The sequence below is a fragment of the Cryptomeria japonica genome, chromosome 1 (genome assembly GCF_030272615.1).
Source record: "Cryptomeria japonica chromosome 1, Sugi_1.0, whole genome shotgun sequence".
NCBI lineage: Eukaryota > Viridiplantae > Streptophyta > Pinopsida > Cupressales > Cupressaceae > Cryptomeria > Cryptomeria japonica.
In genome coordinates, this window is record NC_081405.1 from 295,110,816 (window position 1) to 295,137,477 (window position 26,662).

At 35.8% G+C, this 26,662-nt stretch overlaps 1 protein-coding gene across 3 annotated transcripts in view; it reads right to left on the bottom strand.

Moving 5' to 3' along the window:
• Positions 1–16,934, bottom strand: part of LOC131046431 (UDP-glucuronic acid decarboxylase 5) — a 58,459-nt gene extending 41,525 nt beyond the window's left edge. The window contains exons 1-4 of one of the 3 annotated variants that reach the window (XM_057980165.2): positions 16,777–16,934; positions 16,437–16,547; positions 11,526–11,640; positions 10,280–10,366 (exon numbers count right to left, since the gene is read on the bottom strand). In XM_057980165.2, the coding sequence (XP_057836148.2) occupies positions 10,280–10,366; positions 11,526–11,624 (186 nt within the window). In that variant the 5' untranslated portion in view covers positions 11,625–11,640; positions 16,437–16,547; positions 16,777–16,934. Of the gene's footprint in view, positions 1–10,279; positions 10,367–11,525; positions 11,641–16,436; positions 16,566–16,758 lie in introns of all 3 variants that reach the window. The other 2 variants (XM_057980167.2, XM_057980168.2) reach the window with 2 other exon arrangements.
• Positions 16,935–26,662: the final 9,728 nt, after the last annotated feature.

A 26,662-nucleotide genomic window follows, 5' to 3' on the forward strand; every position in this document is an offset into this window, starting at 1 on the left:
CAAAGGGACTAGAACTGGGTTGTATATGTCCCATGTCAAGTTATTCATTAATAGTCTTTTCTATTTCTTCTTTGAACCTTTGGGGATGTCTATAGGGAGTGGTGATCACCGGTTGTGCTCCCTCCTCTAGTTCTATTATGTGCTCAAAACCCCTCTTGGGAGGTAAACCCGGAGGGATGTCCTGGAAGATTTTCTTGTGCTTTTTGAGAATGGGTTGTATATCTATGTGCACTGCTCTACCTTGGGAAGTAGATTTGTCAAGGATCATACACTGTGCGGCCCATTGTCCTTGACCCTTCCTAAAAATTCTTTCCATCTTTTTGCAAGAAACCACCTTTGAAATTCCATTTGGAATGCCTTGTAATGCCACTTCTTTCCCTTCGTGCTGGAAACGGATTGTCAAATTGGGAAGATCAGTCATGTAGCATCCCAAGGAATATAACCATGGGGAGCCTAGAATTAGGTCTGCATCTAGGGGTACTACATAGAAATCCTCCTTGATGGGATGTTTGCCTAGGAGAAGTTCCAATTGAGGAACTATCTTGTTGCATTGGATCATATCTCCTGTGGCCGTTGCTGCTGTAAACCCTTCAAAGTATTCAGTTTTTATCTTCCTTTTTGTTACTAAGTCTTCGCTAATAAAGTTGTGGGATGATCCACTATCCACTAAGGCTATTATTCTTTGTCCTCTAAGTGTACCTTTGATGCGGAACAGTTGATTTTTGCAAGTATGAGTGATGGTGGCTATGGTTACATGATTTTCTTCAGCTTTAGCCCTTTTGTTATTATTATTTTCTTCTAGCTCTTCATCGGACGTGACTTCCATCATTTGGACTCGACCCCTTTTTCCACATCGGTGGCCTGGTTCCCATTTCTCCTTACAATGATAACAAGGTTTTTCCTTTCTAGGGCAGGAATGACCTGGTTTCCATGGCTCTTTACATGTGTAGCATAGGTTCTTCTTTTTGAGTTCCTCACGCTCCTCCCTAGTTTGTGATGTTTTGTGTTCTTCACCCTTTTTGGAGAATGATTTACCTTGGTTGAAGGAGGGTTTACTACTAGTTGTGGATACTTCTAAATTCAACGCTCTCTCAATAGCATCTTCGAGAGATAGGGGGTTGAGTGCTCTTACCAACCCTTTGAGTGAATCCCTTAACCCTTCCACAAATAAGTAGGTAAGTCTATCTTCTTCAACCCCTGAAACTCGAACTGATATTTTCTGAAATTCAGCTATGTAACTTTCTAGGGATCCCTGCTGCCTTAAGTGTGTCAGTTGTTTGAAATCTTCCTGGGGGTGTCTCCTCTCAAACCTCTTAATAAGTTTTTGTGAAAATTCTTCATAGGAGGTTATTTTTTTATGCCCTTGGGTGATGAGCCCGTGATGCCACCAATCGAGAGCAAGACCTTCCAAATGGAGGATGGCAAATTGGAGTGCATCTTCCTCTGTCATTTGGTTGAGTGTGAGATAGGTATTTAACTTTTGTAACCAGGCATGGGTTGTAATCTTTCCCGTCCCATCAAAGTTAGGAAGCATTACCCTATTCACCTTATGTCTCAATTCTTTATTTGGTTGTTTGTTTCTCCTTATAGTTACCTCTTGCCTCTTGGCTTCACAAAACTCTCTAAATGTTATGAGTTCTCTAACTTCGGGGTCCAAGTTCCCATATGCTCTAGCAATATCTTCAGTGCTAATGGAGAGAGAGTCCATTCCCTCTTCTTCCCTTGGAATATCGTCCCTGGGTAGGAACAGGGGTTTAGGTATTCTAGGTGTAGAAGATCCATTATTATTTCTGGATTGTCCCGAACTGATATCCCTTTCATTGTGGGGGTTGTTTTTGTGAGTAGTGTTTCCTATGTTCTGTAGAGCTTGGAGTAATGTTTGATTTTGCTTATTAATCTTTGCATTTTGATCCAAAATTGTTTGATTTGTTCTTTCCATGAAGGATTTAATTTCATTAATCAATTGTTCATTCATATTGAAAATAGCCCTCCTAGTACGGTGCATAAATTAATTTGTTCCTCAGGCTGGCAGGAACGTTGCTCTGATACCAATTGTAATGTCCCCTAATTAAGACCTGTGCATAACCAATTAATAACCAAGTTATAATTTTGTTTTAAGTAAATTCAATCTTAATTTAATAACAACTCTTGGAGCTCAATCCCGATCGTCAACTATTCCGTCCCTTTTCCCAGAAGAGGTTCTTGCTTACCTAGGGAGCTCGACACCTGTTCTCTCTTAGGTCCCAGATTACTTGACTCAATCCTCTCGTCCTTAGGGCTCGCAGCCCAGACTTAAGAGGAGTCTTCACCCTTAGGGCACCCCTTGACTGGATTTACTCTGCCTCTCCCTAGCAGCCCATCTCCCTTGGGGATTTGGAAGAATACAGATTCGGTTGTTGATTGGATTGAATTTAGAGTTTGCTATAATATTTGGATATTAAACTTAACATGCACTTGGTGAATAATTAACTTCATTGTATATTTAAATTAATCGTCTAACCATTGTACATTAACATTTGTGTGATTATTCATTCATTCTACATTTGCTCATATTGAACATTATTTCCATTATTTGGTGTATTTGAATTAATATATTAGATTAATTTCCTATGAATTTATTCAGTTTCCTTAATCATGGGTATATTGACCCATAGTCATTTATTCCCTAATTCAATTTATATTCATATAGCCATTGAAGGTAAATGAACTTAATTTAGGCAACTCAAATTTCATTAATTATAGATGCTCTTTGTATTGGAGTGTATTATAATTTAGATAGTATGAATTCTATTTAAATTGTATGGATGAATTGTAACGTATTAAAGGTGCGTTATATATTTTACTCATATAAATGTATCACAAAGTATTAATTAGTGCCTTATAATTTAAATCGCATAAATGTATTGGAATATATTAAGAATGCATTATAGTCTTAAGTCCTATGAACGTATTGTATAGTAATGATTTTGCATTATAATCTCATTCGTGTGAGTTGTAGGGAAGGGCGGATCGGTACTTACCTGGGTTGTTGATGACCTTCTTTACTATCGCTGCATACCCTCAGATTTCCCGCAATTTTCCTCTATAACTTCCGCGTGCTTATTATATTTCCCTTATTCGTTGTCATCGGTATATAAAATATGCACCTGAACAGTCACGTTTAGGGTTACGTTTGTAATGGTTTGGCGCCATAGAAGAGTCCCGTCGTTTGGTTTAGATCCTTCTTTTGGCGTCGAAAATAGAAATCGATTAGTTTGAAACCGATTACCTTGCTTGCCACATTTGGACTAAAGAAATTGCGCTTTGATATTCATATCGTATGCATCTCATTCGCGCGATAGTAATAAGAATAAAAATACTAACATTAGATACGGTTTTTTTTACTACAAATGGTCATTTGTCATTGTTTAAATATAACATATTGGGGTCGGGTTATCACATGTAGCAAGATGTATTTATGCAAATGGGTTGTCTTTCAATGTTGTTCTCTCTCCATATTAGAAAGAGATGTTGAAAAAAGTTAATGAAGCTCCAAAAGGGTCCAAGGGCCCGGGTTATGAGAAGGTGCATTGAACCTTGTTAGAAAGAGAGGTGAAGGGGGTTAAAAGATGCATTGAATCCCATAAGGTGTTCATGGATTGAGACAAGTCTGTCTATTGTTTCAAATGGGTTAAAAGATTCAAAAAGTTGTCCTTGATCGATGTAATAGTAGTGTCCCCTAAAGGGGCAATGTTTTCAAGAGAGTTGTGCATTGTGAGGGGAAGTTAAAAGATGGAGAATTTATTGTTGATAATTTCATTGCAGCCATTGAGACAGTGGGACCCTATAATGTTGTTCAAGTCATAATGGGCAATGTAAAGAATTGTAGAGTTGTTGGTTGAGGAATGGTATCAACATATCTTTTGGACACCTTGTGCAGTCCACTCTCTAAATCTTATGCAACAAAAGATTGGGAATAAAATTATCTAAATCAAAGAGGCAAATGCAGAGGCTGACCCAGATGTTCATCACCAACCACCACATCTCTCAAGGAATTTTAGATCATTTTCAAAATTGGAGCTATTGACAATTTTTTATTTTCATAATTTGATTGTGTATTCTAATTTTCTATAATTTCTATTATAGGTTTCGAAGACCCGTTTCACCTCTAACACGATCGTCTTGAAACAACTTGTGAAAGTAAGAGAGGCACTTTCTAATATGTTGATTAACCAAAATTGATCTATATGGAAGCAAAGTAGCACTGTGAGGGCAACAAAAATTAGGCAAAGGATATTAGATGACTCGTGGTAGGATCATGTGGAGCATCTCCTTAGTTTCACCAAGCCCATTATGAGCATGATTTTCTAAAGTGACATGGATAGGCCTTGCATTGGAAAGGTATATGATGGCATTGACTCAATGCTTGAGAAGATGAAGTGTATCATGAGTGCGAAAGAGCAAGACCCTAAGAAGAATTTCTTCAAACAGGTGCATCCAATTGTTGAAGAAAGATGGAACAAGATGACCACTCCATTACATCTTCTTGGCTATGAATTGACTCCAAAATACTAGAGCAATCAATTTCTTTCTATGCCAGGAAGGCTTGCCCTATATAGAGATCTCTAAAGGGTACAATGCAGCATTCCTCAAACTCTTCCTTGAAGATGAATTGCAAGATACAATTACGAATGACTTCATAGATTTTGTGCACTCATTTGGTCAAAGTGTTGAGACTCTTCGTGATAGGTTTAGGAAGGGTGCTCATAGAGAAGAGAACTTAGTATATGTGCATTCCAACTTGCATCTCTTTTCACACAAACAACATGACTACTAAAAGGAAATACAAGAGCAAGAAAACGAAAAAGAAATCCAAGTAATTATGTCGATAGAAATAATGTTACCAAAGTAGAGAGCAACTTGAGAGCAATCACCCAAAACTTGAAGAGGAGACACAAGAGGTTTTGAAAGGGGAAAAGCAAAGGAAAACCCCTTAAGTATTATGAATGAAGGCAAGGCCTAAAGAGAGAGAGAGAGAGAGAGGCTCATTACAATGATATCAAAAGTGAAGAATAAGAGGAGAAGCATCTCTTAAATAGAGATGAGGAGAACTTGAAGAGGAGACACAAGAGGTTTTGAAAGGGGTAAAGCAAAGGAAAACCCCTTAAGTATTATGAATGAAGGCAAGGCCTAAAGAGAGAGAGAGAGAGGCTCATTACAATGATATCAAAAGTGAAGAATAAGAGGAGAAGCATCTCTTAAATAGAGATGAGGAGAGGAGTTACAAAGTAACTCCCATTTCTATGAATGCCACCATTCACAATATGTGTGCAATGTGTCAACATCCTCTTAAGGAGGAAATCTAATATTCCTTAATTTAAAGGAAAGTAAAAGAAATGAATTGTCCACATGTACTAGAGGACAAATTACATGTAGGGATTCCAAAGGAATATCCCAAACAAAATATAAATAAACCTAAGCCAAGTAAAGATTAAATATTCTAACAACTACAAGCAAGGGGCGATGAAGATGTGGGAAATAGAGCCATCTCAGCATATTGCATTTGAGGACTAGGAAAGCGAGAACCTATTAGTGCAAGTGACACTGCTTGTGGTTCATCTAATGTTCCTATAACTAATGTCAATGATGATGGTGATATTGATGATTTAGAGAACCCATTTGATGATTAAAACTTTAAAGCTAAAAGTTCCTGAAACTTGAACTTGATATTATTATTTTTGTTGGTTGTAATTAGGGATGGCGGATTCCAATTGCCTTAGGCAACATTGGAATCCGCCTAAGGGTCTGGTCCCTCCTCTAGCGTGTAGGGTTGGGCCCTATACTTCACGGCACATCCTTAAGAACCCCCACGCTACTCCACGCCACATGCAAAGGTCCAACCCCATGATCAATGCATTTTGGATTAAAGGAAAACAATGTAAATTAAAGGATAAAGCCGACTCCAGTATAAGCCGACATATATGAACAATGCACCATATAAATAAAGATGCTTCCCACCTCAATCATACACATTCATTATTCATTTTGATCCTATGCGAAATATATGTCTGCCATTTGCGAGTTAAGGAGGAATAAATATATGTCTGCCATTGCGAGCTAAAGGAAGTGTATTAGATCTGCCATCACAACGAAATACCTCAGTTACATCAGCGAACTACTTCTGCCAATTAAAGTGTGAAATTCATTCATGTGGAGCGAACTGGTGTTGAAGGAGAGCAAACTGAAGTTGCAATCAATCAAAGAACAGATTTCATTACCAACCTAGGGTTTGGACCTGATTGCTGTTGGAAGGGTTAAAGGTGTAGATGTGACTACTTGATGCTTGTGAAAGTACAGTCTTGTGGAAGACATTATCAAACACCTTCAAGTACTTGAGATAAGTGTTGTAACCTTCATATGAACATAATTCATAATCAGATCTAAGGATCTTTTGGCTGGGTTTTTCCTCCTAGGAGGTTTTCCCAGGGTAACCTTGTCTTATGCTTATTTTGTTCTTTTCTTCGTTATGCTTAAATCTGGAAATTTACAAACCCTTCATCTAATCAATTTAATTAGTAATTAAATTCTGATTTTCTGAGTTTAGATTAATCTGAAAGTGCTAAAATTAACAGTTTTGATATTGAACTTGAAGTTTGAACAAATAATATTTATCATGCATGTTTTAAAATTTAAATTACATTCAAGTTTATGGTGGTTTTGTTGTTTATATGATGCTATGTGATATTATAATCTTAATTCATGCTTCTAGGTTGCATATATATATTTACATGGTTTTTGTACTAACAAACCCAAAACCCCCCCAAAAAATAGCCAAATTGGCAAACCAGATCATTGAACTTGAACCGGAACCGGAAACTTAGTTTTAATCTTGTCCTTGAGAATTTTGAATTGAAGGGAATTGGATCACTAGACAACTAATTTCTCTTCCTCCCTTATCTCCAACTTAAGAAAATTCTCTTTCAAATTCCAACTAGTGTAACCTAGAGACCTAGTGCTCAAAGAATTCATTCCTTCTCATTACGAAGAAGGCAAGCCCTCCTTTGACACTACCATGTACTCTTTCTTCATAGGGCTGATTTGTAAAGAACAAATTTAAATAGAGGAAGAGACTTTACTTGATAGTATTTTCAAGGAAAAAAAAATGTAGAATCACCTAGACAAATAACCACTAAAATCAATGAGGGTATGACTATGGAGATCCTCAACTTGGAAAGTTCCTTGGCTAAGGAACTCAATGAATGGGATTTGTTAGAGATCAATTGGAAGCTAAAATCAAGGATAGATTGGCTTTAGAAAGGGGATAGAAATCCTCCTTTTTTTCCATAACTCTTTCAAAGATAGAAGAAAAAGGAAATTTATCCCTTCCCTTAAATCTTCCCAAGGAAACCAGCTCTCTTCCTTTCATGAAATTAGTTTGAAAATTGTTCAGCATTTCTCTTCTTTGTTCTAAAAGAATGATACTTAAGTGGAGAAGGAGCTTAATATGTTGGTCTTCCATTTGAAGAAAGAAAAAAATGCTAGTCCTTATAGTAAACCTATTGATTTTCTTCAAGAATTTTGGAATATGTTGAAGCCAAAGACCTTTTTGTGGAAATTATGAGGGGATACCAATCCAATAAATACAGGCTGAAAGTTCTTAACAACACCTTTTTAGCATTGATCCCCAAGAAGGACGTTGCTGATTCTCTTGACATCTTCCTACCTATAGCCCTTGGCAATGGCATGATCTTTGAGGTTAGCCCCTGTATGTCCAGCTCCAAGGAGAAAATGGATATACCCGAAGTTAATGATAGAATCACATGGTCTTTTCTCTAGAAAACATTTTCTGCTTTTCAATTTAATGTGGATTGATCAGTTGGGTGGTGAGTTGTGTGAGAACTCCCTCTTTCCTCTATAAATACTGATTGTCTTCATGAATAGTTTGTTGCTGATGACATAGAGCCTCAAACTCATTTGCACTTCATCGATGATACTCCCTTGATTAGAGTTGATTCTGTTGCTTCTGGCTAGCAGATTAATGAAGATTATATTTCTCATTTTTTCACTTAATTGCTGTGATGCTCTAATTTACAATTTGCCAGCATCCTCTAGATTACCTTGGTATCCCTCTATTTGTGTCAAGTCCCAAAGTGATCGGTGGAGGAATATCATTAATAAATCTAGAACAATAGTTAGCCTTTGGTTCTTTAATTGGTTATCTTTAGGTAGTAGCTTGACTCTTTTGAAATCTGTCCTTCAAGCTTTCCCCATTTAATTATTTACCATATTAACTACCCCTAAATCCCTCCTAAAGCAATTGGATTCCTTATCCAAGAAATTTTATGGGCTGGTTTTTTGGAAAGTAAGAACTGGAGCTTGTTTAATTAGGTCCAAGTTTGTCAACCAAAGATGGGCGGAGGACAAGGACTTAGGCAAGCAGCGCTCAATAGTCAAGAGTTGCTAGCTAAACTTTTGTTGAGATGGTGTGAGAATGGTTGATACAGGCATCCCAAGAACGGATTCGAAAGATAAACGTTCAAGAGTTTGACATAGTAGTAAATAGGAGGCTTCTCTTATTGAGACGGGACTCTTTGGATTATTAAAAATAGGAAAGAAGCTATATGCGTAAAGATACTTGGGATCTCTATCCTCCACGTCTCTCTTCATTAACTGAACTCCAGCCTTTGAGTCGGGTTTTAATGTTGTTGGCTAGTCCATTGTTGCTGGTTTTAATGCCATTTCTGGACCCAGATTTATAGTTGGAAACATTCAAGCTCTTAGCCTGAAGGCAGACTCGTTAGGACAAAAGCTGTCTTTCTTCTATTCTCTCTTCTAGGAATTTTGATGCTGAGATTGATTGCACTTGGTGGAACAAGGTTTGGAATCAGTTCAGCTAGCCTAAATGCCAATACTTTGATTTGGTTGGCCTGTCATAAAAAACACCTTGCTTGGAATAATATTAAGAGGGCTACAGGGCCCTTCTAGATGTGTTTTATGCATAGAGGAGGAATCTGTGGCTCATGTCTGTTTTCAGTGTCCCTCTGTTAACCGTGTTTGGATTCAATGGTGGCATATTTGGGGTCAGTCTTCACCTCAAATTTTCTCTTTGTATGTCCTATGGGATAGCATAATTCATCCTCCCTCCAACATTGTCGTTCTCAAAGTAACTCAGAAGCTTGGCCTGATCTTCATCCAATGGCAAACTTATCTAGAACAGAACCAATGTATCTTCCAAGCAAATCAAGTCCTAAGCTCTCAAATTGAGTAGAAAATTTTAGATTCATTTAAAGAAACCATTTTTGCCAACTGAAAAGATGTAGATTCCCTGTCTCATTCTGATCAACATATTTCTAATCCCCTAGGCATGTTTCTCCCTTGTCAATCTTCTCCCTTTTTCCCCCAGCTTTTCAGGGTTCAAAACAAGTGAAATGATCTTTTTCGTCCACTAAAGGAATTTATTAAAATAAACATAGATGAAGATTCTTGAGGTTATCCAGGTAATGTGGGTCTTAAAGGTATTTCTCAGGCTACAGATGGATCTGTGTTTCTTTTTCTCTAGGCTATGGGAGTTAACACCAACACTGCAATGGAAGCTAGCACCATCCTAATTGCTCTTGAAAGAGCATTTGAGTTAGACTTTAAATAGGATTATTATAAAATTGATTCGTTAGCCATAAGGTTGATCCATAAGTTTGATTCCATCTCCTCTCAGGCTGTCTAGATAAGTGGTATATAGAAGAGAACTGCCAATGGGATGTGTTTGGTACTCTGTCTCTTGTTAAGACTGTTCAATTTCTTCATTTAATACAGAATGATCTATCCTAGGCTCGTAGCTCTTCCTTGGATGACTTTATGTTGGCAGGGATGGTAAATTAGTTTCTCATCATGAATGTCCAAGTTAGACCTTGCTTTTCTTGCTAATATTTTAGATATTTCTTTTGGAAGCTTTGGAGGTCCTTGTTTCATTTTAGTATCTGTTATGATGCTGGTCAGTTAATTCTGTGTTCTACTAATGAGCAGTCTTACTTTACTCCGGGGCATTGTTTTAGTAGGTGGTCTTCAAAAACTGAGCTGGGTTTTCTTTCTGTTATATCTGATTGTGGCTCTAGCCATCTGAAAATCCATGCCGTAATTTTCTACTTCTGATGTTTAATGCATTTTTTCTTTTTATTAAAAAATAAAAGAACTTCAATATGAAAAAGATTTACCAAGATTCCTAAACTTCAAAATAATGTAGGCTTCATTAGAATTACTTCTAATGCTTATTTAATTTAAATATATTAGAATGAAAGATAACTACCTCTTTGTCGCCAGCTTCCATCAGCCGATCCACTAAATGAGATCCAATGAACCCAGCTCCCCCTGTTACCAATACTCTCATTTTTGCCTGTCATGGACCATAAATTACAAGTCAATAAAACCATATACTAAATTCTAACAATATCTTGTAAAATAGTAGAACTAAGGTTGTCCAGTTCCTACTTTTCCTGAATTGAATAAATTGATATAGTATAGTTTAAATTTTCCAGCTTAAAAAATCTGTTGACTTCGTATTTCTTTAGACCCTTGCTGATTGTTCAAAAAGCATTATTCTAGTAACAGTATTGTAGCTCTATCTCAGGGTACTTTACATTTGGTATGCTTAAGAAAATAAATTTGAGCGAAACCTGTAAAATGGGAGCTATAAAGAGACTCTTTTGAGTGTTAATCAGAGTCTACAGCATGTTTGAAAAGGTTTCAAAAAGATCCCGATGCTGTGATACAATTTACATAATATGGATAGAAACATACCACCTAAGCACCATAGCTTCCAAGCCTCATCACTAGCTAAAACACTTGTTGCTAATAAATTCAGAGGATTTGATTACCCTCATATATTTTCAAGTTTTATAAGTTAGAAATAGTAATCTTTGAATAACACTCTCTACAATTTTCCTGACATTAAAGTTTCCATCAAGCAATATGTTGAATGATAAGCAAACAAGTTGACAGCTAAATTATGGTCTGGGTAAATAAAACATGGCATCTAACAGTGTGATGTTCAAGAACACTCAAAGATGAGAAGATATTCCAGTAACAATTACAAACAAAATACAAATTTATCTTGACAGTTGACATGTATACGATGGATATCTTAGGATGTATACTACATGTTTATTTACTTTGCAAAAATGATTTCCAAGAAATTTGGAACTAAATGGACAGCCCACTGATCAATCCGTATACATATGTATTTACTACATGCAGAACATGTTATATTGATTTAATCCTGCGCAACCATTTCAGATCTTCAATAGTTACAAAGTGAAGACGGGTCTGATAAATAGAACTACAGAGCACAAGTTCAAGAAATCTAGCTGTAAGAAAGTATGGAGAAACATCAGCAGAAATTTGCTCTGAATTTAGAGATCTTCTGCACAAATCAACCACATCATAACCTACACTTAGGATGTCAATACAAGGCTTTCATCAAAAGTAAGGATAGAAAACAATGCCAGAAAAAAAGTGAAGTGAACAAACAATTCTGTCATAGGATGAGCCTGTACCTGTGAAAACTTAGAATTGCGTAAAGGAGAGGGTGTTGGAGGAGGCCTTATGATTGCCTGCGAAGAGATTACATCATTCTTCAAAGAAGGTGCAGCCATTGTTAAGATTGGCTATCTGCATTTGAAAACCAACCGTGTAAATAATTAACTGGATTTACCAAACACTATTTTATGAATGCTTCACTTCAGATTGACTCAAAAAAATATTGTGAAATGCATAAACAAATTTCTGAATTTGATGCGAAAAATTCTAATTGCATCTATATGTCAACAGAATTTCTTCGTGTGAGCCTACAGGTTGAAGCAGTAAATTAAAACCATTTTATAGATGTATTTCCCTATAATGAATTCAAAAGATAAGATTATGAAAGGTTCAAATCTCATCTCCAATCTTGTGAGGCCTTAAACCTTAGACCAATGCCACTTTTTAATAAAGGATAGTACTGGGCATGTGATGAATATCAAAAAAAAGTTTTGATTATGCACTATACATTTGCGCACCGAATTATAGGGCTTATTTGAACAGGAACATGGTCAGTAGTGAATCTATTCTCACAAGAAGTTGCAGATTTATTGTGTGGTGAAATAAAGCACACAAGAAATGTGTATGAGTTAAACAGCTATGTCTAATTTCAGAACGTGTGATTTCCAGAGAACCATTGAGTGCTCTCTCAAAATTTCTAGCAAATTTCAAAAGTATTCAAGGGGCATATATATCTACCGTACAAAATCTATAAATTGAATCAATGAGGTTTCTGAATTTTTACCACTAGCTGCAGGGTTCTCCCATAGCGGTTGATTTAGGATAACTATATGAGGAACTTGATTTTGAGCTAGTTAGTTCATTGCAGGAGAAAATAAACAAAAGGTAAAACCACTATAGTCTTACCTCTCCATAAATGGCAAGTGGGTTTCCCCTACCCAATTTGATGGTAGAGAACATGAGTACATCATTAGAGTGATAATGCCAATTTGAAACAGAACAATAGATATAATCATGAATAGAAAGTCTAGGTCTGTGAAAAAGAAATAGTAAAGTCAATTTCAACATTAATTCATATCAAGTAAAACACAATAAGAAATATCCATTCAACTCCAAAAGAGAGGAAATCAAGACAGATTACAAAACAAATACAACGGAAATTTTAAGGGCAAAACAACTCAAATTGCAGTGTGTCACACACTTTGAACAACATATGACTAGCCTTGTCAATACATCATAAGAAGACAACTACAAGAAACGTAGATTAAAAGTTCTCTTAACATTTTCAAGATCAAAGAAGGGGAATTTGGAAGCCCACAATAAACCAGGGAATATTGTAGTGTACGGCAATCCAATAGGCATACTAACGAAGCTTAACCTTAACCTTAGCAGCACACTGAATTTGACCTAAGACAACAATTCAATGGTTACATCATACAAAGCTCCTCCATGAGTGGCACCAAGATAAAGATAGCCCTCTTTTAATCAGCAGAGCTCTTCTCTGTGAAAGATACCAAACAAAGAATAAAGTGTCTAGTAGAGGGTAAAGCACAAGACAAAGATGGGCTGCAAACTGAATTTTTACAATAGGGAATAGAGTCTTGCACCACACATCAAAATAAATTAATGGACTCACCCAAGATGGCTCCGTGACGAAGTGGACGACTAGTGTCGTTATTCCTCTTTATAAAAGTGGAGATGTCAATAATCCGTCTAATTATCACAGCATTATGGCCAACCTTCTTCTAAGGAAACATTTCAGGAGGATGATAGAATGCAAAATTGGTAGATGGGTAGAAAAAGAGGGAAAAAGAGAAAAAAGACAACAGAATTTAGACCAAAGAAATCTCCTATTGATCATTGCATCACTCTTGGGCCCCTAATTGAAAAAATATTGGACACCCGAGGAGGAGTTTTCTATTGCTTCGTTGATTTTAAAAATGCCTTTGACACAGTGCCTACGAAAAAACTTTGGATCAGGATGGACGACCTTGGAATCCTAGATGATTACAAAACAGCAGTGCATAGGCTTTATGAACAAGCCAGGGCTAAAAATCAAAACAAGAGAAGGAATGTTTGAGCAACAGTGGCTTCAAATAGAGCTGCCTTTGACCTCCCACTTTGTTTGGATTATACATTGATAAACTTGAAGAATGGTTAGACAAGGTTGCCAACTTGCTAGATATGTGGTGAAGTTACTCTTATATGCTGACAGTCTTATACAAGTGACACCAAAAAAACCAAAGTCATGATCTTTTTGTTAGTAAAAGAAAATAAAGCAATTTTATTGTCTTTTTAAAGGAAGCCCGCTAGAAATAGTGGAAAAATACAATTATCTCAGGGTCAACTTTAACAATAAGCTCAACTGGGAGACTTACAAGCTGAAAAGGATAGAAGGAGGGTGGAAAGCTGCGTGCTTACTACAATATTAATTAGGAAAGCTAAATTGTGAGACTAAAAAACCAAGGAAATTAATGTTTTTTCTTACATGTCACATCAATTGTCCCTTATGGATGTGAAATTTTGGAGAGTAGCATGTCAAATCACAAGTGAAGATAGATAAAAAGAATTCAAAAGAATTTAATTATAAGCAACCTCAAATCAAAATTCCAATCCCTTATAAATTCCTTTTGGTTAAAGTAGGAACTTTTCCCACTAAAGGCATTGGCGATAATATTAAGTTATCTAAAACACCTACAAAATATGGGTAACCATCACTAGTCCGGAATGGTTGTGAAGGAGGAATTAAGTTTAGGAAGAAAGCATGGATGAAATAGAACAACAAATAGTGGGACATTAAGTTGCAAGTGTCCTAACACCAATGAGGAAATAAAAAAATATGTAATAGAAAAATTTAACATGTGGACAAAGCAAATTGGTTCAAGGAAAACTTATTTATGTTAAAGAATTTAACTCAGTCTTGGGAACATTAAAAAACTTATTTGGTAGCTGTAATCAAGGGGAGCGCAAAGTTGTTAATTGCACAGCTAAAGATTGGATCACATCATCTTAGGTGCAAGACTGGTAGGTCAAGGAGAATATGTCTATTCTGCAGTGAAGGAGTAATGGAGACAAAATTATACTACCTCATGAAGTGTATAACCTACCAGTATATCCATTTCCTGTATAGAAACAACCTGAAAGTAGACAATCTAACCACCTTATTTGAGGAAACACAGCGTAACAAAACTGCAAGTTTTTCTATTCAAGATATATAGTAGAAGACGAAACATTGAAGAGAGTTTGAAAATGCCTTAGGGTTGGCATTACTTTTCTGCAGCCCATTAAATTAAGATGTAAAAGCTTTTGGTTTGCAGAGTGTATGTTTTTTTCCAAGGATTGTCGCTCTTGGTCCCTTACGCTGTTTGATCTCATGAAGCCATTTAATCTGTCTTTCATTCATTCAGTAAAGACTACAAATGTAGATGTGATGGTGTAAAAGAAATAAGATTAAAGGAAGAAAAAAAGACATCAAAAGAAAAAACGAAGATCTATTAAAAGTTAAGCGTCATGTACTGGCCAAAAATATTTTTAAAATGCTGAATTTTAAACACTCTTTAACAAAACGCTGGGGTATATTTATATAAGAACTTCCTGGTATCACATCAAAGCCAGATGAATGTCAAAGCAGAACGATGTCAAATGGACTATAAAAGAAGAATTAAAATAAATCAATACGGTACTAATTTTCTATACTTATAGAGTTCACTTTACGATGTTGGGGATAAATCCAAGGATTTGGATAAAAGTACAGTGCCAATTAGCACAATTCGGAATCCTTCAAAGCGCAGAAAATAAGGAAAAATACTGTACGGGACTGTGTACCCGCAATCCGAGCTCTTTGGATTAAATTTAAGCATCTGTACGGTTGGAATTTTGCGTAACTTTTAAGGAATTGCGAAAATGAATGCCAATTAAACAAAACAAATGCAAAAATCAATAAATACAATTTCAAATTATTTCTCTACTTGATTAAAATAAAGATCTTATGATGTTCTATCAGGACTCAACTGTTTACCATCTACTCGTCAAAATTTAAAATATTCAGAGAAAGCCCTTTAATTTTAACAAATCAAGAGGGCTTTAAGTACACATTGATGCCAAGGATTGTTAAAGAGTCTAGCGCATGTTATAATTAAAAATAAATAACAATTAAGAAAACATAAAACTGCAAATAGTTCAACGATAGAAGGGCAAAACATTAATTTTATAAACACATGGCAGAGAGTTCTAAATGCATATTAATGCCAACGTGGGAGAAAGAATGCAATACATTTAATAATTTAATTTTCATAATAATTAACAAGATTAAAGTAGTTCAAAAATTGGCAGGGTAAAAGTTAAAAACATTAATAGTTTAGTACTAGATAGCCCACGCTTCATGAAACAACTTTTTTAATTTAGCCTAAATGTGAAAATTATCACTTAAATGTGAAATACTTCAAAGATAACGACCTAACGTAAATAGGGCGACAGTTTCAATTAGTTAATGCATTTTGTAATTAGTTTCATTTTGTAATATTTTTAATAAATTCTGTATCATTTAACTGAATAAAAAATACACTTTTTTAAAGTAATCTTTGCCAAAAGAAATAGAAAAGAATGCTGCATGATAAAATGATGCAAAATCAATACTGCATTTTAACGAATGAACAAAACTACCTTAAAACCAATGGAACAAAAGCACTAGTACAAATGCACTAATTTAACGAAGCTAAAGCAAAGAATCCAAATATAGTAACGCCAAAGCTGTAGAGAAGAATCCATACTGTAATTAACAAATTTAAAAACATTGCAAGGACAACCTCACCAATTTTACAAAATTGAACATTTGAGCTTCGCATACTGTCTAAACTTTGAGTTACAAAACATACACAAAATTACTTCCAATTTTTTCCAAAACAAAGCAATAAAACACAAATCCTCACCAGAAATAACTGATAACACTAATTTAGCAAGAAATCTCTCTAAATCCTTCGAATTTTCTCCAAATCCAGCCGCTGAACACACCAAAATTGTCCTCTTAAATAGGCAGAGCTCTGCACACGCAAATAAGCCTAACGACAGGTCTCAGGTTCGAATCGCACTACCAAACAAAACTCATTTTACGCAACTCGAACGACATTAATTTTCCATTATAAATTCTCTATTTCACTCTACGCAACAAATATTAATATAATATACTCAACTTTAAAGAATTACTTTCAGCGAATGTAAGAGAGTGCTTCTGGTGAGAGATTTTTAAATTACTTTGAGCGGTTACCTAACCTGCAAATCGGCCAAAAGAATTTGGTCCGTTCCGTTGCCTTTTGATTTACATGCAATGGAGACACCTGCCGTTTAACATATTCCTTCAAAAATTTATTAACGAGTGAGAGGATTTTTCCTCCGTGGACAACGTGTTTTGCGGGTGTCGCTACTTTGGAAATGTTCTGCTTTTAATGGCGGGGATTACGTGGCTTTTCACGATAAAGAATGCGATGAAATTAAATGTTTATTGGATTACGTCTCTGAAACTAACGTACGGGATTGAAACCGACGTGGACGGAAAAATGATGGGTTGCCGAGCTGGCATTACAGTGCAGGTCTTTTCCGCAACATTTATCTAGGCAGCTGTTGCTTTCTCCGCGTGAGCATCCTGATTTTCGGGTATATTCTGTAGAAAATTCACGCCTGATCCACTGCTTACGTCTTCAAATCGGAAGCTCTTTCGTTTGAAAGTGACGAACGCGAAATGAATCCGCGTTAATCTGATGACCGTATTATAAAATACTAAAAGATTCTTAATTTTTTTTTAAAAAGGTTGGGTGGACCGTCGAAAGGTGTAAAGAAACATGTTTTCTCCTTTAAAGGACGATTGCTCTTCGAAGGTATTTTTGAATGAAAGGAGGAATTTTAATGATGTTACCCAACCGTTTAAGAGACATTAAATTAATTTGTTTTTTAGTTCTTTTTTAATTATTTTTTCTTGTTATAAGTTGAGTAAGAAACTTCTTGTTTTGTGAAGTCTTCTCTTTTCAAAAAGCTTATTCAAATTGTCCATCTTTAAGTTGTTATCAAATTGACTATGAATATCATATGTTGCACACTCTTGATGAAAGTGTCATTTCGTTTCCACCACTCCCTTGCTGCAAAAATTGCGAGCTAGTCCTCAATTATGCAACTAAAATTTTAGCCTTTCCCTTAATCCTAGATTTTAATAAACTTTTTCACCATGCTTCTACATGGGGTTGAATTCTTTGATATAGTATGTTTTTTTTCTACCTAAATATTTTGTCCACTAAATTTTTCTAACACCCACTTTTTTATCTTCTCATTAGTGTTAGGACAGTCGCATATGTATATTTCTCACTTGTTCAACCATTTGCTATTATATTTCTCCCAAGTTTTTTTCCTACAAATTAGCTCATCTTTAATGATCATTTTAGGCTAGCAGTGCTTATCCATATTTTCAACATTTTTTTAGTAGAATAACAATCAAATGATCATTGAAGCCTCAATTGGGAACATACTAGCCTTGGCTAAAAGAATCTCATATGCTATCGTTGATTTGACTTTGAGGCTGGTAGTGATTAGATGTTTTGGAATTCTTTATATTTGTCGCCATGAGATGCTATTCACCCAAACCTCACACTCGTAAAGGATAACTAGGACCACTAACAAATCGAAAAGGGTCTTCTTAGTCTTCCAATCACATAACTTTGTTGTCCTGCATCTATTTAGAAGAAGGTATAAAGCTCTCCACCTTCCTTCAATCCTCTTTGATCTCATGCCTCCCAACTAGGTCTATTGTGAAAATCAATTCCGAGGTACTTGTACTTTGCCACTACCTCCAAGGGGTTGCCCTCAAAGATAAAATTAATCTATTTTTGCTTCTTTTTCAAAGAAAAGATCAAGTCTTGTTGGTATTTACTTGCATCCCAACCTCCTGACAAAAGAGCTCAAAAGATTACAAATGCTCTCTCAAACCTCGTGCTAATTTTGCAACAAGAATAAGGTCATTTGCATATAAAAGCAACTTCACAGTGTATCTTGTCAACTGGATGCCTTCTCCAACGATATTGTTTAACCACTCTTCAAGTTTATCAATGTATAAACTAAATAATGTGGGGGATAAAAGACACCCCTGTTTGACCCCAATGTCACTACCGTTCAACATTTGGACATACCCTCTTTAGTTGTAATTTGCTCTAACTTATCCATAGAGTTTATGAACAACAACTCTAATATCTTTCGGGACCCCAAGTTCTTCCATTCTATGCCAAAGCTTATATCTTGGAATGGTGTCAAAAACTTTTTTTGAAATCAATGAAGCAACAAAAAGCTTCTATACCTTGGATGTCCCAAACTTTTTTAATGAAATGTCATAGAGTGATGCAATGGTCAATGGTAGAGTGTTCAGGTCTAAAACCAGCTTGCATCTTGCTCTTTTTCCCTCACTTTTTCACCCATCTATTGATTCTACGCTTTACATGCTCCTAAAAATATTTCCAAGAAGAGGGTTGGCCATAATAGTATGCTAATTAGAAGGGTTATTGGTGTCTCCACTTTTGTGAAGAGGTATTGTAGTCACATAAATCTGTCCACTTAATTAAATGAATACTTAGTATTTATTTGATTATTTAACCATCAATTAATGAATTAATTAAATTAATATTTAATTAATTCATCTTAACCCTCTTCTCCTATTAATTAAATAAATTATTCAATTTATTTGATTTAATTCACTTAACCGAATTCAGACCATTAATTAAATAAATAAATCATATTTGTTTAATTAAATCTTCTCTCACATTTAAATAAATTAATATTTATTTAAATCCCCCAAAATCCCACCTCTCACATTTAAATAAATTAACATTTATTTAAATCACCTTTATCCTCTACCCACTTGCATTTTCCTACAAAAGCAAGTTGCACAATTATTTTAAATAAATAATTTATTTAAATCACCTTTATCCTCCACCCACTTGTATTTTCCTACAAAAGCAAGTTGCACAACTATTTTAAATAAATTATTTATTTAAAATCCTATTTATCCTCACCCACTGGAAACCTTTAATGGTTTCCCTTAAAGTCTTCAAAACTTGATGGCTTTAAAGTATTCAAACTTGATGGCTTTAAAGTCTTCAAACTTGATGGCTTCCTTCTATAGTCTTCTTAAGACTTTAATGGTTTTCCTTAAAGTCTTCAAGCCTTTAATGGTTTCCCTCAAAGTCTTCAAGCATTTTAATGCTTTATCTTCATTTTTCTCATTTAAATAAATTAATATTTATTTGAATATTTATCCAAATGCAAATTACACCATTTAATTGAAATAAATGATTTTATTTTAATTGAAAATACCAAAATTTCTCCCACTTGCATTTTCCTACAAAATCCACTTGCATGCCTAAACCCCTTCTAGAATTTTCTAATCACTTCTAAATAACCTAACCCCTTCTCTAAACTTTGTCACATTCTTAAGCAAAAGGGAAGTCACTTCTCAAACCCTCAAAGTCTTTGATAACCATTAAAGGCTTTCAACCTTCAACCACTAAATGGCTCAAAGTCTTTGATAACCATTGAAGGCTTTCAACCTTCAACCACTTAATCCCCAAAGTCTCCAATAACCATTAATGGTTATCTCAAACCCTCCCACATGGTTAAAACATTTGTTTTGACTCAACCTCTACCCAACCCAAAGGTCTCATCAGGCCATTAATGCTTTGACCATGATTATCTCTTAAACATTTGCACAAAGGTTTATCCTTGGATTAACTCTTAATCCAGTGGGTAATCTTAATTTGGACTTGACCCTTAGCCTCTAGATAACCATGAGGTCTTCTCAGGCCTTTAATGCCTCCAACCTCTTCTCTCAACCCAATCCTATGTTGACACTTGTCACCATTTTATTGGTGCCAATTGTGCACATGGATCCCCAACTTTCAAACTTGGCCCTTGATTAAACCATTCAATCTTAACCCTTCATTTCCCCATTTCTTCTATAAATAGAACCCTTCTCCTCAAGCATAAAAGAGAAGCATTAGAGTATTGTTGTTATACTGGCATTAGCATAGAGCTTTCTCATAGCATCATTGTCTACACTTGCATAGCATTTGCTTATCATATTCAACCATCTTGAATCTCCATATGGCATCCATGGATAGTGCTAAAAGCTGAGAGCTACACTCATTTGGGACTTGGAGAGGAGAGGAACAAGGGAGGAGCAACTATGAGCATCTTGATTAGCTATTTTATTTTATATTTATATGCTTTCTATTTCATGCTTAATATCTCTCTTGATATGCCTGTTTAGGATAATCTTTTGTTGCTAACACTAACGTTTGTTTCTTGTGCTCTTGTGTGTGTTGCCTTCAAACAGATTTTCTAATCCTTTTTGCAGAGCATCAGGTATAATAACACTAGTTGTCCATTCAATTGGAAATGTGTTTTGGGTAACTCCATTAAAGATCTTCTTAATATATGGAGCTAGAAGATCAACTCCCAACTTCAAAAAGTTTTCCTGTAGACCATCAATATCTTGTGCTTTAACACTTGCTAAATTCTTTATTTTTTCCTGATGTCTACCACTGAAAAAAGCTTATTTGAACTGTCAATTATGGTTGGATTACTTTTCTCATTTGTTCTTTCATATAGGATCTTCACATAATCTAATTATTGGGCATCTATGATATTATTTTCTATTTATTTATTAGATCAAGTATTCTAAAGGATTTAGAGTTCCAAAAATAAACACTATTTATAAATTCTTTCTAAATTCGTTATTTCCCACTTGTTCAACCATTTTCTATTCTATTTCTCCCAAGTTTTTTCCCTACAAATTAGCTCATCTTTAATGATCATTTTAGACTAGAAGCGCTTATCCATATTTTTAACATTTTTTTAGTAGCATACCAATCAAATGATCATTGAAGCCTCAATTGGGAACATACTAACCTTGGCTAAAAGAATCTCATATGCTATCGTTGATTTGACTTTGAGGCTGGTAGTGATTAGATGTTTTGGAATTCTTTCTATTTGTCACCATGAGATGCTATTCACCCAAACCTCACACTCGTAAAGGATAACTAGCACCACTAACAAACCGAAAAGGGTCTTCTTAGTCTTCCAATCACACAAGTCTGTTGTCCTACATATATTTAGAAGAAGGTATAAAACTCTCCACCTTCCTTCAATCCTCTTTGATCCCATGTCTCCCAAAAACGTCTATTGTGAAAATCAATTCTAAGGTACTTGTACTTTGCCACTACCTCCAAGGGATTGCCCTCAAAGATAAAATTAATCTATTTTTTCTTCTTTTTCAAAGAAAAGATCAAGTTTTGTTGGTATTTACTTGCATCCCAACCTCCTGAAAAAAGAGCTCAAGAGATTACAAATGCTTTCTCAAACCTTGTGCTGATTTTGCAACAAGAATAAGGTCATTTGCATATAAAAGCAACTTCACAATGTATCTTATCAACTGGATGCCTTCTCCAACGGTATTGTTTAGCCACTCTTTGAGTTTATCAATGTATAAACCAAATAATGTGGGGGATAAAGGACACCCGTGTTTGACCCCAATGTCACTACCATTCAACATTTGGACATACCCTCTTTAGTTCTAATTTTCTCTAACTTACCCATAGAGTTTATGAACAACAACTCTAATATCTTTCGGGACCTAAAGTTCTTCCATTCTATGCCAAAGCTTATCTCTTGGAATGGTGTCAAAAACTTTTTTGAAATCAATGAAGCAACAAAAAGCTTCTCCACCTTGGATGTCCCAAAAAATTTCAATGAAATGTCTTAGAGTGATGCATCTTGCTCTTTTTCCCTTAATTTTTCACCCATCTACCGATTCTATGCTTTACATGCTCCTAAAAATATTTCCAAGACGAATTTTTACCTAATCAATTTGGAAATTTTTTTGGGGGGAGCGATGGTAGACGGCTCTTGCTAGGGTTTCAGATGCCACGGTGGGTTTCAATACAGAGGCGAGCTTGATCAAAAATGGCCTTTGAATAGGAAATGGAATCATGACAACTTCAAAGATGACCGCTCAAGGCTCAGAAGACATTCATGGCCATGAAAGGGTCCAGAGACCATGCAGCAAAGAAGGATGTCAGTCGAAGCAACTAAGAAAAATGAAAGGGAATGGAGCAATGCAAGATTCAATGGCTATGCCGCTCTTAACAATAGGCAGAAGATTGACTTCAAGATGGTGCAGGCAAAGTTTTGGAGGCCAAAACCCTCAGTGGAAGCTGCAAAGGTTTTAGAGGTATGCCCGAACTCAGTTTATAGTAGAGTTTTAAATATAGAGATTTCAAATGAGGAATGGTGTGAAAATATCAGATTTCTCAATGAACATGCTCTCTTTCTAAAATGGGGGGGCACATGGCTGTCTTTTTCAAAGATTAGATCATGGTGTGATTCCATCTGGGTTGAGGGTGTGGAGCTTAAAACGTTAGAATACAACTTCTTTTTAGTTATATGCCCCTCTAGTCATGATAGGAACTGGATTCTAGACAATGACTCATTCTTTATGGATGGAAAAGGTTTTAATATCCTCAAATGGAAACCAAACTTCAATCCTAAGACAAAGAACAACAATTGGGTTCCAATATGGCTTAAATTTCCAGGATTGCCCCACGAATACAAGGATATAGAAACCCTAAGGAGAATAGGTGAAAGCTTGGGGATTTTCAGAAAAGTTGAGGAGTTTATTTATTCTGTGAACTTTAGTATGCTTTCGCAGATTTGTATTGATTGGAATCTGATTCATAATATTCTAGATACCCTAGAAATAAAAATCGGCTCGGGTATTTGGATTCAAAAGGTGGTTCTTGAAGATCTGATGGAGTCATGTTCAAACTGTAAATCCTTTACTCACTCTAAAGGGGACTGTAAAGTAGGAGACAAAGGGAAACTCAAAGAACAAAATGTTTTGGCAGAGGAAATAAAAAGGTTGTTGAAATCTAAGGATTGGGAACACCAATGGAAAGCCTTGGACTGGGATGTGCTTCATAACCTCAAACAGGGAAGTGGAACTGAGCTGGACATAATTTTTTCAACAGGTTTTAGGAAAGGTCTTATAGATATCTGTTTGCCTCTGAATCCTATACAATGGGATTGAAACCCTGCTCAGCTATATGCGGGATAAAATATTTGGTTTGAGAGACCAAAACTCAAGGAAATGATCCTCATATGCATAGTTTGGTGAAACTTGTAGAGAAAAATACCTGGTCTCTGAATCTGGTCATAGTATTCCAGAAAAAATCACAGAGGAGATACACACGCGGGATGTTGACCACCTAAAACATGACGACGACTACATATCAAATGAAACTCAAGTTGATTACAAAGGTGATGATGAAGAGACAACAGTCCCAAAGACTCAGGCAAAAGACATGATCAGGGGAATCATAAGGGATGCACAATTGCGAACACATTTTCAAGACAACTAGTCTTCCTCACAACCACTACCAAATGATCAAGCACTGGAAGAAATGGTTTTCAAGGACATTCAAATTTCTCCAATTCGAAATCTAGAGGCATCCTTTGAAGGAGTTAAAGATAGTGGAGGAGACTTGATTTCCTCAGACTCAGAGGGAGATATATCTGATAATCCGGAGGGGGAAGATGATCTAGGTTTACTTGCCCTGGGAGGGGATCAGGAAAAGAGATCACTAGAAATGACATTGGCTCAAAACGCTAAAGTGAAAGCAGGAGAAAAAAAGAAAAGAGGACCTAAATCCAATAGAGTTAGACTGGAAATTGTAGGCAGTGTTGCTGGCCAGAGTAAACTCAGACTTAGATCGGGAAGGGACGTGGTCTCTTCCTGGAAGCAATGAGGTTCCTTTCATGGAATGTCAGGGGTTGCAATGCCCCTAACAAGGTTAGATTGATTAAGAGATGCCTTGATCAGTTTTGCCCGGATCTTGTTTGTTTGTAGGAAACCAAAATTAAGTTAGAAGATTTTGATACCTTTTATATTAGATTCAAAAAATGAAAAATGTGTCTTAGTTGAAGCTCAAGGAGCTTTGGGTGGTTTAGCTATTTTATGGAATGAGTCCTTAGTGGAAGTCAACATTATGAGCCAGGGAAATTGGTGGCAATGGGTGAGAATTTATTCTAAGCAACTTCATATGCAAGTGTACTTGATCAATGTTTATGGTCCAAACAACACTTCTTTGAAAAAATAGGTATGGAAGGATATATCTGAGTGCCTTAAACAAGTATCTGATAAACCTTTTCTTATAGGTGGCAACTTTAATGCTTTGATTAGATCTTAAGATAAAATGGGTGGCATTGGTTGGATGCGACAGAGTAATATAAACTTTAATTCCTTTATCACAGAGTCGGGCTTAATTGAGATCCCCTTTAAGACTGGGGAATACACATGGACCAATAGAAGAAGTGGCTTTTTAAACATAGCGGAAAGAATTGATAGGTTTTTCATAGCTGACAATTGGTCAACTTGCCCTTGGATGTGCATCATTGATATTATTCCCTTCACGGGATCAGATCACTATCCCATAGGTAATAGGTATCTGTATTCGAGATGAAAAACCCCCTAATAGATGCCCTTTCAAATTTGAAGCAATTTGGCTTAGGGACAACAATATTAGATCTTTGATGGAGGTTTGGTGGAAACATATCCCCGAAAGGACTGGAAACAAAGCTTTCATTTTCTTCAAAAAACTTCAATTTGTTAAGGAAGAATTAAAGAAATGGAATAGAGAGTTTTTCAAAAACATTTTCAATGAGACATTGAATGTAGAGGAAGAGTTAAAACAACTCTATGAGCAAATAATACTACAAGGCATGGATGAAACTACCTTTTTAAAAGAGAAGGAGCTTAACGAGGTGTATTCTGAAATTTTAGCCCGAGAGGAAATATTTTGGAGGTAGAAATCCTATGAAACTTGGCTGAAGGAAGGCGACAGAAACACTAAATTTATCCATACTTATGTTAAGGTGAGGAGAACCAATAATAATATCTTTTCAATTAAAAATATGGAGGGAGAGTTGTTAACAGATCAGGAATCCATTAATAAGGAGGCTATTAGTTACTTTTCGAGGTCTTTCAACAGAGTATAGACCAGGATATGCAATCCATCATGGAGATCATCCCCACTTGTGTGAAGAAACAACATAATAAGATGATATTGAGTGCTATGTCTTTGGAGGAGGTGAAATCTGTGGTATTTGGAATGGGATCGGATAAAGCCCTAGGACCGAATGGCTTCCCTGCCCTCTTTTTTCAGCATTTCTGGAACATTTTGGCTAATGATTTATGGGAAGTTGTGGAGGAATAAAGAATCGGTGGCTTTGTCCTTAAATATTTTAACAACTAATTCATAGAACTAATTCCAAAAAAGGAAAATATATCCACTTTCAATGATTTCAGGCATATATCCCTGTGCAATACTGTCTACAAAGTGATCTCAAAGGTGATAGCAAATATATTGAAATGCATTTTGGAAGATGTTATATCTCCAGAACAGAGTGGGTTTGGTCCTGGTAGATCCATATATGAAGGCATCATATTAGCACATGAAGCAATTCATTCCATTCATCTTTCAAAAAGGGAGAAAATGATGATAAAAGTGGACATAAAAAAATCTTATGACGAGGTCAATCGGGATTTTCTTTTAAAATTCCTTGCTAAATTTGGCTTTGATCAGGTTTGGATAGCTTGGATAGACAGTTGTATCAATTCCCCATGCTTCTATGTTCTTATCAATGAGAGCCCTTAGGGTTTCTTTCCTTCAAATAAGGGTTTAAGACAGGGGGATCCATTGTCCCCTTTTTTGTTTATCATAATAGCGGATATTTTGGGGCGATTGGTCTCTAAAGAGTGTAGAGTTGGTCATTAGAAGGGGGCGTGGATTGAAGAAGGGGTGGATCCTCTTACCCACCTTCAATTTGCAGATGACACTTTTTTGATTGGAGAGGCTTCGACAAGGGAGGCTAGAGTAATAAAACGTGTTATTGATAGATATGAATAAGTGTCAGGTCAAAGAGTGAATTGGCTCAAATCAAAGATCTTTTTCTTTAACACAGAACCCCTTAAATAGAGGGAGATTAGTAGAATACTTGACATGAAGTTGGGAAACTTACCAAGCAAATTTTTAGGCATCCCCCTTTTTGGAGGAGCAAATAAGTCAGC